At 32.7% G+C, this 19,222-nt stretch overlaps 1 protein-coding gene across 2 annotated transcripts in view; it reads right to left on the bottom strand.

Moving 5' to 3' along the window:
* The window catches only part of LOC115439851 (autophagy-related protein 101), a 62,495-nt gene that overhangs the window by 1,517 nt on the left and 41,756 nt on the right, over window positions 1-19,222 (bottom strand). Inside the window, exon 8 of one of the 2 annotated variants that reach the window (XM_037438580.1) lies at window positions 6,744-6,770. The exons of the other annotated variant lie outside the window; for it this stretch is intronic. Coding sequence (XP_037294477.1) covers window positions 6,759-6,770 — 12 coding nt within the window. The 3' untranslated portion in view covers window positions 6,744-6,758. Of the gene's footprint in view, window positions 1-6,743; window positions 6,771-19,222 lie in introns of those variants that run through there. 2 annotated transcript variants of the gene reach the window in all.

Here is a 19,222-nt window from a genome sequence, read left to right as displayed (position 1 = left end):
AACAATCTCATTACCCAACCCTAATAAATACAATAGCAAAGTTTCTACTCTGCACTTTTTTCTGTAAGATAATTTTTCACCTTAGACGAATGTGTCCATCTATGCTGCATCATAAATTGGCTACACACAGAAATTCTATTTATTGGCATACCATAAAAAGTTTTAAATGTGATTGAGTAAATATATTATCGTACGCAGGAGAAGAAAATATTGAAGTTATAATTAGTAGTAGCCACGACATTCGATACAACCAGAACAGGTCCTTCCTACCTGCTTTCCTCTCGGGATATGGTCAGGTTACCTCTATAGGTACATTATTTTTATAGATTATAATAACATAAAGCCAAGCAGATGCCTTTCTATAATTGTTAACGCTAACGTTATGTTTGAGAATTACATATCCTAGCAAAAGACTTATAAGATAGGTTATTCCCATTCATTTTTTTTCTGTTTTCTCGATTGTAGAAAGGTATCTTGGCTGCAATGCGTGTAGCTACATCCATAATATTACTTGCAGATGCCACGTCGATACTCTAGATTCTAGGTCCTCGATAACTTATAAAAAAATAAAAGTTCTAGTCAATATATCGATAAATATTTTTTCGCATACAGTTTTATCAGCAACGATTTTCCGTTTGCAACTCTTTTTCTGTTTTCTTAAACGTAAAGATTTATGTATTGTATACCTTAGGTATTTGAGAAAAAAAAACTTTTTAAACTCAAGTGTGCTTTGTACCAGCACACAACGTGTCCCTAAGGTAGTGTGACCGAAGAAGGCCGGTTCCTAACAAGGCCCACCATCCATGTTAATATTTTTTTTTTGTGTTGTAGCGCAAACAAATACTAAGATTAATTTTTTAATCTTTTATTATTAAATTTTATAATATGTAGTGACGTGTTGCAATGTAACCAAAGGTTCGTCGTAGTATTTTTAAATTAAACGATTTGATGAAGATTTTAAAATTAGGTGGGCCTTCAAGAGTTTTGTTACTTCACTCACTTCTGTTTTTATAATTCCAATCCATTCATTATTGTTATAAATTATAACATTATTATTGTATTTTCCGATAATAAACATATTAACCGGTACTTAAACTAACGGTTATCTACATCGTACGTATAAAGAAATGAATATTGAATTAGGCTTAGTTAATATTTATGGCACCCACCAAATTCCGAATATTAAAACTGGTTCCTCGGCCACGTAATTACTTATAAGCAGACACCTTCTTTTACCGTTCAAGGATTGTGTTTACTATAATTTTGTTGAAATTACAAGCAAAGTAACATATCGATAGATATTTTAATAAATTATTAATATACTGCTTCTTCCTTTTCGATACTTAAGTTATCCTTAATATTGACAAAACGGTGATTAGTTAAAATGCTGGTTATGGTTAAATTTTGATTGGCCAGACATTCTAAACTTAAGCACTGTTTTAATTGCTTAATTAAAAAAAATATTCGCTAAATAACAGATAGGTAGGCAATTCAAAAACACGCGAGTTACGTATAATTTGCAATCAAGTGAACCATCTTTCAACATCTCAGTACTAACTTTAGAACCCTAAGGTTTAAGGGTAACGACACCGCAACCCGTTTCAGGCTTGTTTCGAAAGAAAAAAGTGAACATCACCCGACCGGCTAAAAATAGGGATCCGGCGCCTTAATTGCACACTTGGAATTTACTGCACGATTTAATGATTATGTTACATGTTTAACGCACGCCCGCTGTAAGGGTAATGCGAAAATTCGCTACGATTTTTGGTTGGTCATGTCTTTTTATATTTGCAAGGTAAAGCCATTCCACCCTTAACTTTAAATGTTGGTAATTACTAATTAATGTTATCTTTTTGTTAGTTTCATCGGTTCCAGAAAGCAACGTTAGGTCAAATCACGTGAGAAATCTTACATCGCTCATTGCCTTACATTAAGGCGATATTATCTATTTAACCGACTCCTTCAAGGAACAATCGTAATCACTACAATAACATGATATGTCCTAAAGTGATCTGTTACCTGCAAGTATGTACATACTTGCCTGACAACGCAACGCTCAATACTTTTAACATTTTAAAGGGGCACCGGTCGTTGCCAGGTCGTTTTGCACGTAACATATTTGGCCAGTTCAATCCCTCTTATCTTGGCAGCTTTCCGAGATGTATCAGTGATTAGTATGAACGATTTAGAGTTCAAAAAACTTAAGTGTATAAATTCCCACCTACACACGTCCAGTTTTAAGTTACCTTTGTATTTATGAATGAAAAATGGAGGAATACAAATGATGCAAATAAAATTCTTGCCTTCAGTAAGTCCGGTGCTACATTGGCGGTAATCCGTGGCATAATAAATTGTGATCAATTATTAACAATAAGTATCTTACTGCAAAATGCTATGGATGTGAAAAATACAAGCACCTGAAAAAAATATCGTATCTACACGAAATTTGGATTTAATTGCGACAAGTGTATGGTTATTTGCAAATAAAATTTAAGTTTATCGACCAATTCGTTTAATGGCGAATTATTTTAACCATATATATTTGCCTTATTTCATCAATACAAATATTAAAAGGAAATCAATATTGTTTTTTAACGTCTTCAAAGCATGTAAACCGAAAAGTGTGAATCGTTTACGAGCTAACTTGACACTTTGGTGACAAAAAATACACGAAGAATTGTATAAAATAAAAAATAAGAATGGATTCAGTTAATTATTTTGGTTATTAAATAGTGATATTAAGCAGTTTTCAATTTGTTTAAATGTTTAAATCTGGTAAATGTTTTCAATTTGCTTAATATTAAGCAGTTTTCAATTTGTTTAAATGGGTCCTAAGATGCATTTGTCAACTATCTAACGATATTCCGATTATTACGCAGGATTGTAATATTTTTTTGTTTTAATTTATAAAGCTTACACATGTAGGTACTAGCCTAAACGCCAGCGTCCAATCGACAAATTAAGTACACAAAACCGTTAGATTTGTCGCACAGACTACTGATCAAGTCTTATCTTTATCAGTTAACTGCCTCGCAGGTTCATTGCATGTATGTAAATATTTTGGTCTGGTCACGATTCCACAGCATTTGTGAATAAGAAGTGGTCATTAAAGTGGACAAATTGTGTTACTTTTGCTACATCTTGTATAATAATGTCTACGAGTGGTCTGCAATTCTGAATTGCTTTTGTGATTTACGGTGCACCGAAAAGCGATGCTGCAGTACGAACAGAGAATGTTAAGTACCTAACGCGTCTAGATTTTAACTTTGTAATGCTGCGTCGGTTTCCGTAATTTGAATTTGACATTTCGCATAATGAGATCACACAGACCTTACTTTGTTGCCAACATGGTTAAAAAAACATGTTTATATATAACTAGCTTTTGCTCGCGGCTTCGCCCGCGTGAAGGAATTTTCAGGGATATTTTTTTCCGACTTACTTGATATGTATCGTTATATTATCATCAAATTACACAAAATCATTATAAATTGTAGCCTGTGTATTATTTTGATGCCTAACCAATATTACTGTAAAGTTCCACCCAAATCCGTTCAGTAGCTTTTCGTTAAAGAGGTACAAACATACATACATCCATCCTCACAAACTTTCGCATTTATAATATTAGTAGGATTCTTATAGTCGGGATATAAGAAAGGTCTATATTATATGTAATTCAAATAAAGCTTTAGTTTAACGTTTAATTGGGTAATAATATAGTCAAATCCGTCTGCAAAGAAGCGATTTTAAGACTACAGATTTTATCGCGTGCGGTTAACGGATTCATGCTCACGCGATGAGCGAGCCAACTGTAACTATTTAGCGTAATCACTTGACATCGAGTGAAATGACAGTAATTTCGCTAAGTTATTTCAATTTTGTAAAAACACTCCTTACCTATTATGTATATTACGATTTACAGTCGAGCGGAAATAACTTGGCGCCTCGACCGTCTTCGATTCCTATCCGTAGACCATTGGAATGTAATATATTATGACCGACATCTATCGGAATACGTATTTATTCGTTAGCCTATTAATGTCCCATTGCCAGGCAAGAGTCGCACATCTTCATATGAAGGAGTAATAAGTTATAAGATTCCAAATTTACTGACAACAAGTTTTAAAGGGAAGCCAGCAGTGCCGTCCGGATACCAGATTTAGGTTGGACCTAATGGAATTTTGACACCTCTGTACAAATTAAATATAAAAATCACATATTGAAACATATTGTGTTAGAGGGCGCCTAGGCGTCCCAAACATTGGAATATGGGAATGTCTTTTAGGTGACGTTTTATTTTTTTTAAACACTAAGAAAGCATTGGTATCTCTGGGGCAATTTAGTACGCAGAATTGTAGCTGAGATGAAGATGCCAAGAAGGTGAGAAAGAAGAAGGTGCCAACTAAACCTTGGTACTTGGACCGGCCTCTCCAGTTAATCTATGGACGATTGACGGTGGCCCTGCATGCCAGTTTATAAATTAGGTATATGGTCCCTTAAAGTTAGCGAGATAAGTATCAGGAACTACATAACATGTGCAAAATCTGAAAAATCTTTATAGATCCATTCTAAAAACTCTTAATTTCAGCTGAAATAATTTCCTAGCTACATTAACTAGATTACTAGATAGTTCTTCTGGCAGGTAGTAACTCTACATTTATTACTCACGACCGACCAATTATAAAATGCGGAAATCATTTATAAATTAATTTACATAAGTGGGAAGGAAACTCACGATTTACAGAAAATTGGACAAAGGATTACCAATTTTGTTTTTTAATAGGAGTTTCGCGTGGCTTCTTCTGTACGTCAGGACCCTTCCGAATAAAAACTTCACTATGCAATTTTCGGATTAAAAAGTAGCTCAAGATCATAATCTATCGGTGTGCCAAATTCCATTCCAATCCACTCAAAACTTTCTACATTTACTTCTAACATATTACCTACTTTCGCACTTATAAAATTAGTAAGATTATAAGTAAGATCCCGGTTGTAAATATGGATTTTCTTATAACAGAAGCACGTATCTACGCACCTCACGTTATGAAACAGCATAAGCTTTACTTTAACAAATGTTTTAAGTAAATGGCTTATCTAAATATTACTTAATAGAGACGGCAAACGGATTTCAAGTGGTTGAAAAATTTAACAGGACAACCGCAATCGCCATTTTGTATTCACAATACGATTAGGTATTTGAAGAAGGTAACAGCTCATTCCCTAGCAAATAAAGTTCAAAAGGACAAGTTAAACCTTACGAATTCCTTAAAACGCCAGTTTAGAACAATTGAGTAATCGGTAGTATTCCAGTAGTGTATATTCAACACATTTTAACCTTGAACATGATCAAGATTACAGAATGAATGGTCGTGATAAAGATCGTAGGAAGGTATTGAATGCAGATGGATATAACCACAGATTGTTAGGGTTAGGTTCTAAACTTGTTTCGAATAAAAACAAAGGTTTTCCAAACAGTGATTTTTCCAGTTCGTATTATTCACTTTATTTGAATCATTCACGGAAAAAATAGAAACTGGTAGAAATCTTATCTATGTGCAATATTTCTACTACAGTTTAATATTCATAATAACTGGACAGAGGATAATAAGCGAGATATGCGGGTGCAATAAAACACTTCGCGTATCCTTTAAAGATATCATGGGGAAAATTTGCATTAAATTTAAATTTTACAAATATGTATCATTAATGCAAATTAAGTTTCATTAAATAAAAGTAAATTTTAATTTCATTTAATTGTGTTTCAAAAGTCTAGAAACCCACATTTATATAAAATATAGTTTCCTCAATCTGTGTTAAAATTTAAATATTTAATACCGTCGTTTTCATATAAAAATACCTACGATTGATGAGAAGAAAACTAGTTATATTGTAAATTAGCTATTGCCGCGACTTCGTGCGCTAAAATTACAGTAAAAAAATTGAAGGATTTTTGTAAAACTTTATACCCAATCCATTTTTCGATACTGTTATGCTATAAAATATTATTTTGGTAAGTCCGATGCCGGGACTGAGTGTTCCATCATAGTATACGGTTAGCGTATGTTTCGCTTTTACGATGCTTAGAGACATGGTAAATGTCGAGTAGGTACCCTCTGGATCGAGGCACTCACGTTTTATCACATTCTACATCGGCATACCAATTGATTTTGATCTAATTATAAGCTCTTAATCCAAATATGTCATATTTCCAGTCACCCTGTATAGATAACACGAAAAATAAATTACAGATATTTATTTTATCAAAAATGGGTAGGTATATCATTTAACTTTAAAAGAACTTCAACTACGAGAAGATTTCAGTAACAAGTCTCACCACAAAAAACATATATTTTTACCCCTGACGCTTAATCTTAAACTTACCAATCAAGTAAAAGCATCAAATAAAAACTTTTACCAAGTAATTAAGGCATTATCATTATCTTAGACTAATACATAATAATTACAAATCAATATCAATAACGCATAAAAACAAATAAATAAATACAAAAGAATACAACGAATCATGAATGAAGAACGCCAAGAGACATCATCCATCACGATATTCACAATACGTTCATGTTGAAACAATGTTATGTACATTCCACATTATGCTTAGAATCGTTGGTGAGTACGCAACGAATCACCTTCGACCTTGACACATGGAAAGTTTATCAGAGATCCCCTGGCAGAATGGACGTGACCTTTGCGTGTGAGACCGATGAGTAGTTTCTTCTTCGACTTCGTTTACATATCGCTGTATTTTATGAGCTTTTCTGTAAGCCAATAAGGTAACATAAAAGAATTGTTGACGTTATGTTTTCACAATTTTTATTATGCTAACTTTAACCTGAATTTTATTATTTGTATTATTTATTTAGGACGCAAAACATTGTACATGGGAAAATCTTTAATATTTAATAACATGCAGGCTTAAAACTAGATTGTATACCAAACATAATTTATATGGGTTAGTTATAAAAATTGCAGACTTATTAAGATTTATTAGGACTAATAAATTGAGTTTGAGTACAATAAACAATTAGAATAAGAAAACAATATCTGATAACTTAACAATATTAATTATACATAAATATATTTCAAACCTCTATAATAATGAAAATAATAAACCTCTATAATAATAAACCTCTATAATGATCGAAATAGAATCAATTCAACAGCTCAATGAATTGTATTTAATGAGTCAGGTAATATACACTTCCTAGTAACAAAGTAATGGAGCATCTTTGGAAAAAAAATTATAAGTATTTCTAGTAGACTCGGAAACATGCTTAAATATTGGTATATTAAATATTGGTAGTTGTAGTTTTAAAAGCTCTTTTTGTAACATGAAAGTTATTTTTCATTTTTGATGGTGATGATGAATCGTTACCAAGATCAATAACTGATTTGAACGGTTAAATGTAGAGTCAATAACGTTCCAGCACTACCTAAACTCAATGAAGAACTTGACATTGGACTAAAATAACTGTCTACAACTTCCCTTTTCTTAGGCCACAGAACACAATAATAACTTCGTCTCACAAACAAACACAACTACCAATTTCCGACGTAAACGCAGAAGCACATGTATACAAAAATGTCGTAAGTAGCAATTCCTACAATGACAGTCTAATTAAACAGTTATGACCGTCGATATCTCTAGTGTTTCGTCTTGCGAAATATTTTACAATAACATTTTTGTCGATGTTTGATGCTGACGTGCTATTAATTTTATCTATTTCACAAGACGATGCCGTTAAATAAAATCTAATTTTTGTTTTCATTGAAATATTCCAAGGAACAATAAGATCACAGTTAACTCTGAACGTTAAATTAGACTGACATAAATTGGAATGTTAACAACCATCTCAGGATAGCTTAACGTGGTAGTCTTGATGGGTGCTTTAAATTTAATTTCATTAGATTGTTCAACATCATCATTATGTTTTGTCCATGACTTGATGTCAGTTTCATCAACATTGTTTCAATAGACATTACATCGGTGGTAACTTAAAATAGCCCATATTAATTAATGAATGCTAAGTAAAGGATTAAATAACAAAATTATCTGGAACTTATACATTTTTCCATTTAGGTCTAATCAGGGTATTTTATTTTCTCCTTTTTTTATTGTGGTATGAGTAATATGTGTCGATCTAGTGTTGTGTTAATGTACTACCTGTGGCTGGCAAAGGATAGAATCTCGCTATTTGACACGATGGCCATTCCCCTTCCTGGCGCTATAAGTAAGTGAAGAAGGATAATCAGAGTATTGACCAGACTCCATCGAAACCAATTCAACAGGACACAAAATACAGGCGAAGGATCCAAAGGCATAAGACAAAGGATTTTGGATTTGAAACATAAACTGTAATAAGGATATCAAAAACACTTATTGACCGCTTTAATACTAGTATTCGTTGGCTTGAAGCAAAATCCGTCCATGATCTTTCAATACAAGTACAATTAAATATGTCCAAAGATAGTATATTACCGCATATATCTGCAACTTTCTTTTTGCGTTGTGAAAACAAAGTAATCGATTTGTAAATTAATATAAACCAATAAAAAAAAGAATTTGTTCTCCCAGCCGACAATGCGCTGCGAAATGCTAAATTGGCAATGACTAACGAGATACGAAAACAAAGAACAGGTTCTTTTCAAGTTTGTTATGATCGTTTGTAATTATTATTGTTTTTACTGATTGGAAACTGTGTTATTACGTTGTAACAAGATCGAATTCTTCCCGACCATAATTATTTTGCGGGCCAATGACACGAGGTTTTTACGCTTTTTTGGTGTATAAGGTACTATTATATTTTTTCACACACAATACCATAAGGTAAGTAAAGATTTTTAGTGTAAAACTAAAGAAACATGATATCGACACATGTAAACATTTTATGCAGGTAAAATCCTGAAATTGCATCATTTGCAACCAAAAATCTGTGAAGATCCTAATTAAGATTTTAACAATAACCATAGTCGTACGATAAACGAAAATATTTTCATTTAAAATGTAAAAATCGAAACGTGTAAAAAATGTTATTTTAATATACACATAAATACTGATTCTTGATTACCGGGGTCGGTTCCACGAATTACAATAAGTCAAATAGCAAGCCGGATACCGTTTGATGCTGCAGACAGGATCATTAACGTTGATGACGAATAACCGGCCGCAAATTGAGGGGCTTGGATAAAGCGCTTCTCCTAGCTGGAGCGCTCAACTGAGCACGAAAACAATGTTACAAAAAACTTTGATGAATCCTGCATTTAATATAAAAAAAGATCGTCTTGCGAGATGGACTCGATAGCCAGTTCGCGGTGACTCAATATCATATTTACAATTAATTGCAAAATCATGCATATGTACTAATGTATACTTGTAGCAATAAAAAAAAAGTAGATTAGTGTATAATTTTTTGTTGTGTATTGTTGATTATTCGTATAGTTGTGGTACGATTTGCGCAAAAACTACATTTATTATTTTTTGAATACAACAAAATTCTATATTTTCCGTCAAAAAACTATACAATCTTTTCAAACATGATAAAGAACAATCGATCATTACTAATTATACTATGACCTTACGGAATAGAATAAAGATTAGCCTGCCGTAACATCCCCTGCATGGAACATGGCAAACTAATAAAACTTTCCTCAAAACAATACTTATACCCAATAATTTTCTGATAAGTGACTGTTTCGGGACCATTGATTTTATTATTTTATTATCATATCAAAAACTTACGAACTTACAAAATAAACCCTTACATCAATAAAGGACTAATATGGTTATTTATCTAAGTTACGCAAATTATAAATATATGTTACAATTATAGGAGTGAATTAAATAAAAAAAAAAAACTAACAAATGTAATCTTTATTACAGTTAATAATGAGAATGCAACAGTTACCTTATCTGATACAGAAGAGCGACATTATGGTGTTATAACATAATGTTTATGCAGATCGCACGACACGACGAATAAAAGGCACGCTTAAAATTTTAAAATCGTTTTATCTACGTCTCCATTAGGTTCTTTATAGCTGACAGATGACATCTTTTCATTCTAGATATTCAGAAGTCGTCCACATGCGGCAAGCGGGACGACCTAACAGTATAATAAACGCACCGAAAATTAACTCCGCTGTGTACCCTTCAAATTGCCTCTACAATTAGACTCTTTAAAATATTTCATAATACTGCTAATACCAAAACTAAATTTTCTTTTTAACCTTAAACAAGTATTTTATGATTGAGTTTTGCAATCATAATTATTTTGTAAGATACTTTGTGAAAGCTTCACATGATATTTTTTGTTTCTCAGTGGCATTAAACAACGGTATTACGCCGGTTGACTTTGAGTGTTTCATCAAGTCTATTAAGCACAATATTCTTTTATTTACGCAAATAATAAGTGTAGAAGCTTACGGAATTGGAACTGCGTAAAATTATTTCGTAAGAACTTTTCGCAATATGTGCCGTGTGAGGTCACGAATGCATCTTCAATTTTATAGGTCCTTGATTCTCCATAATAGCTCCAGACTTGCCCAAATCAGAAACGTTTTTTTGTAGTAACATCATTGGCCAACCAGTATCGAGTTCACTGAATGGACTTCGAATTGCGATGTGAAGCGAGGTCTGTATCCTGTTGGGGAACATCCGTAGTGTGGAAGCGTAATCAATATAATAAATAAAAGGTTAAATTATAGCGTGAGTTGTATTCTCTTTACATGAACTTTCAAACAAATTGTGTAAGGATAACAATATCTTTTTTAAAAGAGACAAAATATTATTAAAATCTTCTGTTCACGAACTTTTACCAAGCTTTTGTCGCTGTAACATCAATCTGATTGATCGCAATATCCCGTGAAGAGTGTCATGGGCCGAGATATTTGATAAAGCGTTTGACGTTTACATAAATAATGATTAAAATCAAAGACGTATGAAATATTCCTTCCGAGTGTAGCAGTAATGCAAGAAAATAAGAGCATCGTGTGTTTGGAGAGTCGAGCGGACGGAGAGGCGGCGCGCGAGCGTCGACTGCGCGCGGTCATCGGCCTTGACATTGTACTCGTTTTGTGTTTACATATTATTTGTATTCTTTAACTTCGTGCATAATTATCGTCATTTAATACAATGAAGTCACGTGCTGTAAGTTTATTGCAATTTTTGCAAATGTCAATGAAATACAATTACGTACATTACGCCCTGAATTTATTCACGTTTTGATTCGCTCCTCGCCAAACAATCGTAATTCCTATTTTGGGTAATTTACTGCGACACTTTGTTATATGGTAATGAAAATGACCTCCTCGTATTCAGTGAGGATCATTACTTATGTGAGCAATTTTTAAGACTCAAGATCACAAAACACAAAATACACCTGAATTGTAAATGCCGTTTTGTGAATTGCTGGGCGTGCGCAAAGACGCGCAGAACATTCTAATGTCTCTTCCAGTGTTCATTTAATACAATACCAAAAAGATAAATATTGATAACTCATTGATTTCCTCTTTTTCATTTACATATTTATAAGATAAGCGTAATAAATAAGGTAATTTACTATGTAATTAAGTTTATAAAATATATTGTTAAAACTAGTTCCGATGAAGGATTATTGCGCCATTGTACATCGAGAATATAATGACAGGATGCAAGGAATTCCACGTCCACCTCACAGGGCTATTAATATGTTTCTTTTCTCGGCTATAAGTTCGCCTTTATTGAAGAATTTAATAATCATTTGAGACGTGAAGTGCGTATTTTGTTGTTTTTGTATCCCTTTTTATTGACTTTTACTTATCATTGGAAGTTGAATTATAATTAAAGGATATGGATATTATGACGCAAATCGCATTCCGAGAATCATGTCCACATTTAACATTTGCTGTGAGCATTTATACTGAGGTGGCTCGAGGCATCTGCAACCTATAATTCCTGCCAGCTCATTATTTACTCTTTATGCGTTTCAGTGCCGAGCGCGAATGATTTTACCACAAAACTGTATAGTAAGAAACTAAGAATGCTGCTAATGCTCCCTCTGAAGGGCAAGATACAATGATGCGAAGGTCTCCTAACACACGACGAATGTATTTAATGTGCAGTTTATATATCAACGGTAAATTAAAAAGGATATTTGCAACAACAAATGATTCATTTGGTTGTATGATTTACGTATCATACGTTCATTCAAAATAAATTAGTTTTTAATTCCGACTTCTTTTAGACCTTTTATAATATATTTTTCATTCGCTTATCTTTAGGGTTTTATTTCTTGTGGTTTGCACATGAAGATCAGTTTTTAATTCCATAAATAGACAAGTTTTTTATCGGTAATTTTTTATTCGACTATAATTTATATAGACCACATAAAATTATACTGTGCAGTAACTATATCCTTCAATTTATGTGCAATATAAATATGGGACAATTTATGAGTACATATTGTATAGAAACATAATATTGTATCCTAGAAATCGCCTGCTGCGATGTATTCCGCCCACACCACAAATAGTGACGACTACGAGCACTTAAGTAAACGTAATTTGTGTATTCGTATAATGTGTATTATCGAAACGAAAGCAAAAAAGAATTCTATTTTATTAGCTTGTTTATATAATAAGCGGTAAGGTTGTCATTTCTAAACTTATAGCAATACCCAATAGCCTTCCGAAGGTTTAAAGTAAATCAAACCAAAGTAAATCGATACAACTTCAATCAGAGATTTTTTATCTATATAGAGAAGTGATGTAGTCTCTATGTAGACCAGTTATGTATGCCGCCCATATTTTTAATTCAAATCTGCGATGGAAATTAAAAAGTGTCCAAACACCGCTAAATAGGGGAATCCGTTGTATGATTATAATTAGTGACATTACTTCATTGAAGTGCAGAATTATTGTGTCTGTTTAGCTTGCAATTTACACATAATTTTGTATAGTATTTATTTAGAAACCTGCCGCGGGCCAAATTAAAATTCACTAACTATCCTGTACTAGCTGACCCGACAGACCTTGTCCTGTCTTAACTATGTATGCACGCGTGCATTCTATCGATCGCTGACAATTATTTCAAACCACTGACAGTTATGTAAAATTAATAGTCATTAATTTTTCTAATTTTCCGCGCAATTTTTTGATTTTTTTCTTTCATAAGAACCTTCTCTCGACAATAACAAACACGACAAAAAAAGAATTAGCGAAATTGATCCACCCGTTCACGCGTGATGCGATGACCAAGGAAAATAGAGATTCATTTTTATATATATAGATTTAGAGCCATCAGTAGAGACTTCGTATATGTCAGGTTAAGAAAGCCTTTAATGATAAAAATACGCAAAGCATATAACACTATAATTAACAAAACCAATATTTTCACTGAACAAGTTAACTACGCGGAAACAACCTTCCTGTTATTATCGTTAGCTGCAGGGACGATTAGATGTAAGTGTCGGGCTGAATCTCCGCCCGGTGTTACTGTTTATTTACTTACCGCGCCATCCGCGTCCACTTCTACAACGCCATCATCGTTAGAATGTTATTTTTAGTATCATGGGTCTGGATAGTTGTCTTTTAAACCGTTATTAGTTTTTACAGCCAGAAGATCGACTCTCGAGCAACGGGGTTGTGAGTGATCACAATCATTTATAATGCCAAAGGAATCGTCGATGCCAAGTTTCTTTGCTACAGTGATTTGTGATACGATCACGGTAGATCCAAGGTATTCATTCTGTAACTGTCTACAACCTCCACTTTTATTTCTTGATGTATAGAAAGTTAAAATAAAACAATATATCTATTTATGTCAACTCGAAAAATCTTGTAGATAAAATAGATGAAGGGGATTCAACAAAACTTCGGTTAATTAATTTACAATTTGGTCACAATTCGTTTATATTTTCAGCATAAAGTTTTTGTACATTTTACAAGCAGTAGTAGGATCCTGTATTGCTACCGTTTTTGAACGTAAAACTTTATTAAAATAAAAGTTATCATATCGTAAAGTAGGAGATATGATAATGACTAGTAAGCTATCGAGATCATAGGGGGGTATCTGCGACGAGTTATTAATGCGCAAATTCATTGCCATTAGCGTTGCGCCGGCGCCGCCGTGATGGCGACCGAAAGGACAACACGAACCCACTTTATGATCATAACTGTACATAAACTTGACCAATAAATAATCCTTAACAGATGTTTCAGATCGATTACAAAGTAAATGACATATAATAATATAATTGCATGTAGGGTATAGCCGCTTGGACTGAAATAATGCACTGCGATGTACCGTTAAAAGCAAGTTATAAAAAGATGTTTGAAACAAATATTAAAATCTGTATATATAAAAGAAAGTGGTGTTAGTTAAACTATTTATAACTCAAGAACAGATAAACCGATTTGACTGAAAATTGGTGGAGAGGTAGCTTAGAACCAGGAGACGGACATAGGATACTTTTTATCCCATTCCCACAGGAATGGGACGTGCCATAAGACGTAGTATAAGAAAGCAAAATTTGGTATGGAGATAGTATAAGACCCTGGGAAACTTATAGGCTACTATCCCGGGAAAATATATAGTGGGACTTTTATCCCGGAAAACTCCTTCACGCGGGCGAAGCTGCGAGCAAAAGCTAGTATCATATAAATAAAGGATACAGTAACATATTTTGTTTTGTTATCGTTCGATCTAGGATAAAAAGTCAAATAGAATATTTAGCAATAATGTAACTTCCTCTTAACTCATGTATAATTAACGAAGGAATAAGAGTAAATTGGTAGTGTATTTTCTATTTCTAATCATTCAATAATTCACATTGGTATTCGATGCATGAATTCATAGTATAATAGCACTTAAATTATTTTATTAATAAACGATAAAAACGCATATTTAGTACTAGTTTAATAAAGACACCTAAAATACCAAAACAGATTTTATAAAAATTAGAGGCCAGACAAAAAAATTATACGTGCAATTACAAAGTGATTCGAAGACGCGGTCGGGTAAACCCCACTGTCAAACTAAATGGCTGTTGGTTATTTGCTCCTCGGATTTTGCATATGTTTTAGAATTTGACATAGTTACAACCAGTTACTCCATAAAGTGAAAAAATAACGGTTAATGTATAAGATTTGCCACAACACAAGCGCCACTAAAGTAAAAGCGATAAGAGTTGCCACAACATAACCTCATAATTTTAGCAAAATAACAATCATTTTGACTGTTAATATCTATGAAATAGATAGTAATTTATATTGTTAATACATTCATCTGACCACTGATAATTCAAAATGCTTGCATATCTTCTCCTTTTTACCTATTAAGTCTCCAGTGACAGTAATTACCTTCCTTGGGGTTTGTCAATTTACTAAGTAGAGCACCTTCACGCTATTATATTAAAAAACTTGATAATAAATTATACTAGATTTTAGTTTGAATATAAAAGGATGTCCTTATTTTCAATGATAAATGCGAGTAGACGTGATTAAGCGATCAGGATAACAATCCACAACACATCTGATAACTTGCATCAAACCTTATTTTTCTGTTGCATGTTAATACTATTTTGACCCGATAAACTATAAAGATCCTATCATTACCCTATCAACTCGTACGAAGTCACGAGTAAACGCTAGTTAGTAAATGTAGTTTAGAATTATTATGTTATTTGTAAATTATGCGCACATTAGAATACATTAATTTAACCATACGACATTTTCCTCCGGTTATTTTCCTTTTGTTATTTACGTCTTAATAACTCGTGTAGTAGATTTTTCGCTTGCAGATGAGTCCGTACAATGTAAGATTAATTATTATGTTCACTTGTACCTATTATAAAATTTCGGGCATTTAGACAATAATTCCACAGATATGTTAGTAAATACTTGAACTTTAAGGTGCAACGAATATATCCCATATTTTTTTTTATCTTATGTCAATATTCCATGTTTACTACAATTATAGTTATAAACGTTTACAATGTGAAAATAATAAATGAACCGCTAAAACCACAAAGGTACACGTGTAAACAGTTGCAATGTGGCCACGAGTCGTCAAATGTTACAAGCTAATGTTTTCCGAATTGTTTCCTTGTACTTATATTTTAATAGCTTTTACGATTCACATGGTCGTTTTTTTCATTTCCTCTGACGAGTAACAAGATGATTTCAATGTTTCTAATGAATGGAAGTCCCCGTAACGAACATTATACACGCCTATTAAGCAAATAATCCTTTTGTTCCTTTCAATTGAAACAGCATGCAGTTTTCGGATAATGAGGTTTTTTACTGAATGAATCATTAGATGACGCGTTTTTAGATTAAGGAACTAACATTTTTTATACTTCTGGTTAAAACCTTGGTGTTCTCAATAAAAATTGTTTCTGTTTAATAAATAGAGATCTTTTTTAATTGCTTTAAATGACGAGACAAGCTTTCCGTTCGTCTGATGGTAAGCGATACGACCGCCCATAAACAGCAGAAATACCATCCAACACCTTGAATTTCAAAGTATTGTTTGGTATTCCACTGCGCTCGCTATCCTGAGACATGAGATGTTAAGTCTTATTATGTTCAGTAGTTAAACTGGCTACAATGTCCTTTAAACCGGGACACAACAGTGATTACACACTGCTGCTTGGTGACAAAAATAGACATTGCGGTGTTACCTACCCAGGCGGACTGTCGCATATGAGAGACCTACCACTAGTATAAAAGATCTATTAAAACTATCAAAAATTAAATTCTATTTTGTGAATACTTCCTAAATATGTTTTTTATTTTCACCTTATCGAGCTACATCGTAACTCAACAACAACCTTGATTCATTTTTAATAAATAATATTCATATCAATTTAGAAATTTAAATTAAAGAAAGTAGTTTTTATTACTCATTCAAATGTTAACCCAAATTGTCTAGCCATTAACAATAATAATACATGGACCAGCATCTAATCACAAAACAATAAATCTAGACCGAATATCGATTTAGACACACGCTAACGGTCTTGTGGTTAACGGGTAAACCGGAATACGGTAATTAGTTTTGGAGTTAATGTCAAGCTGTTGTTTCAGCCGGCGTTTAATTCGTATAGTTTAGTACTAGAGACGTTAGCCCTGTTGGTCAGGCCGTACGGTAAAGTAATTACCGACGGTTTGAGACTATTTTACACTGACCCGACTTCATATTCATTTTTAATTATGAGAAATTGTTGATAATTTTATTCGTATTCAACGAAGTATGTAGGATCAAACTTGATATTATACGATTTTATGAAATAGCAAATGCATGCGTCAAAAGTTTATGGAAGTACATAAAAACAATTGTAGACAAATGTTTTATAGAATTTTAGTATACTTATTGAATTGTAAGAATGTCTCCGATATTCTGACAAGATTTAAAGTACTTTTCCCAATGTGACAAATGATACTAAAGCAAGCACCGTAGCCAAAGCACCTTTCTATAATCTTTAACGCTAATTGAAAACAGAAAAAAATAAGGAGTTTTGATTTCCTATTGATAAGTCCATCGCTAAGTAACGTCCTTCTCAAACATAAATTTAGCGATAAGGATTGCAGAAAAGCCTCTTGGCTATGGCCCTCGATTCAATTAATTATTGCTAGAAAGTATCAGAGACAACATGGCTTCTTATGGTATAGAGTGCCGCCGTGTTCAACTTTTCTTAACGAGCTACAGACACCTTAGTCTTGGAGCCTCGGACCACAACATAAATTCATTGACCAACTGAAGTGTCTAAAGACGTAATTTAAATTCAGAAGTTTTATTTATTTTAATTAAAATATTTACACTTAACTGAATGATTTTATTCTTTTGAGCTTAGCATATAGCCCAAGCTATCTTCGATCAAGTTTGTTTAGTTTTAGTGAGATTTTTTAAGTAAAGTGGGCAATTTGCGAATGCTCAGCATTACTAAGATTATGTATATACGATAAATATACTATATAAAAAACTAGGTAGAAGTGATGACGATACGTGGAAGAATACAACTAAGGTAACGATTGGAATTCCCATTGTTATGACGTAAAATAAGACAACTATGGTAGTGTGATCGAAGAAAGGCCGGTTCCAAATAAGGCCAACCATTCGTGTTTTTAGTATATTAATCTTGTAATGCAAAAACATACTACCATTTTTAATTAGTTATTGTGTTATAAAATTTTATAATATTTAGTGATATGTTGTCATTTAATTACTTCAAGATTTTTATTTGTATTTTTTTATAATATTATTTTAAGAAGTTTTAAAATTACGTGAGGCTTCCATGGTTCCGTTACCTTTCATATTGTATACATAAATCTTAGTACAATCATCACACTGTTTAATATGTTAAAACGTTACCTTGAAGGATACCTATTGAGTATGTTTGTAAGGAAATACCTCAACAGCATGGAATACCTTTGGCTTGCGGCTTCGCTCGCACGAATTATCCCATCCCGTGTATAATACATAATTATATAAATTATAATAACTACCTTTACAGTAAAATATTGAAAAACAATCCGACCGTTTAATCTAATTGATATTATAAATTGTATTTAAAATATAGGTATCTATTTTTTATCATCGATAGAAAGCAAAGGAATCAAATTTCCATAAAATCTATTACATGGGACTAATGTGCAAGTTATTTAAGTTGAGGAACAGGTGTTGTGAGCATTAAGGAGTAAAATTGATGGCACTAGCAGTTTCCTTACTAGTAATGTGACCTTTCATGCTTTGTAATTAACTATACATTATTTAACTTTGTTATTATCCGCCACTGTCGTTCAAAATAGAGGTACATGTTTTATTTTTAAGGTTCCGTACCTCAAAAGGTACCTTTATAGGATCGGTTTTTGTCTGTATATCAGTTAAGACCTTTTTTTCTCATGAACACTTAGAGCTATCAAGTTAAGATATATTTCAAATATTTGGGATTACAGCCTCATTCACCTGAGAATTTTTTTTATTTGTAAATCAACGCGATCAAAATATATGACCGTTGATGTCGAATATTTTGCTATTTTAAAAGGGAATCAAAACGTATAGGGTAGGTACGTCCCGTGTACGTAGAATCATGATATTTGGCACGAATCAATTTTTTATAGCACATGTAAAAGAAAAATCTGAAAACCGTAATTGTGTACTACTTTAATAAAAAAAAAAAGATAATTCACTATTACAAACTTATTATTTGCTGTTACTGCAATTAATGTGTCT

Source organism: Manduca sexta, chromosome 14, assembly GCF_014839805.1.
Source record: "Manduca sexta isolate Smith_Timp_Sample1 chromosome 14, JHU_Msex_v1.0, whole genome shotgun sequence".
Lineage (NCBI taxonomy): Eukaryota > Metazoa > Arthropoda > Insecta > Lepidoptera > Sphingidae > Manduca > Manduca sexta.
This window is presented reverse-complemented; position numbering and strand designations above follow the sequence as displayed.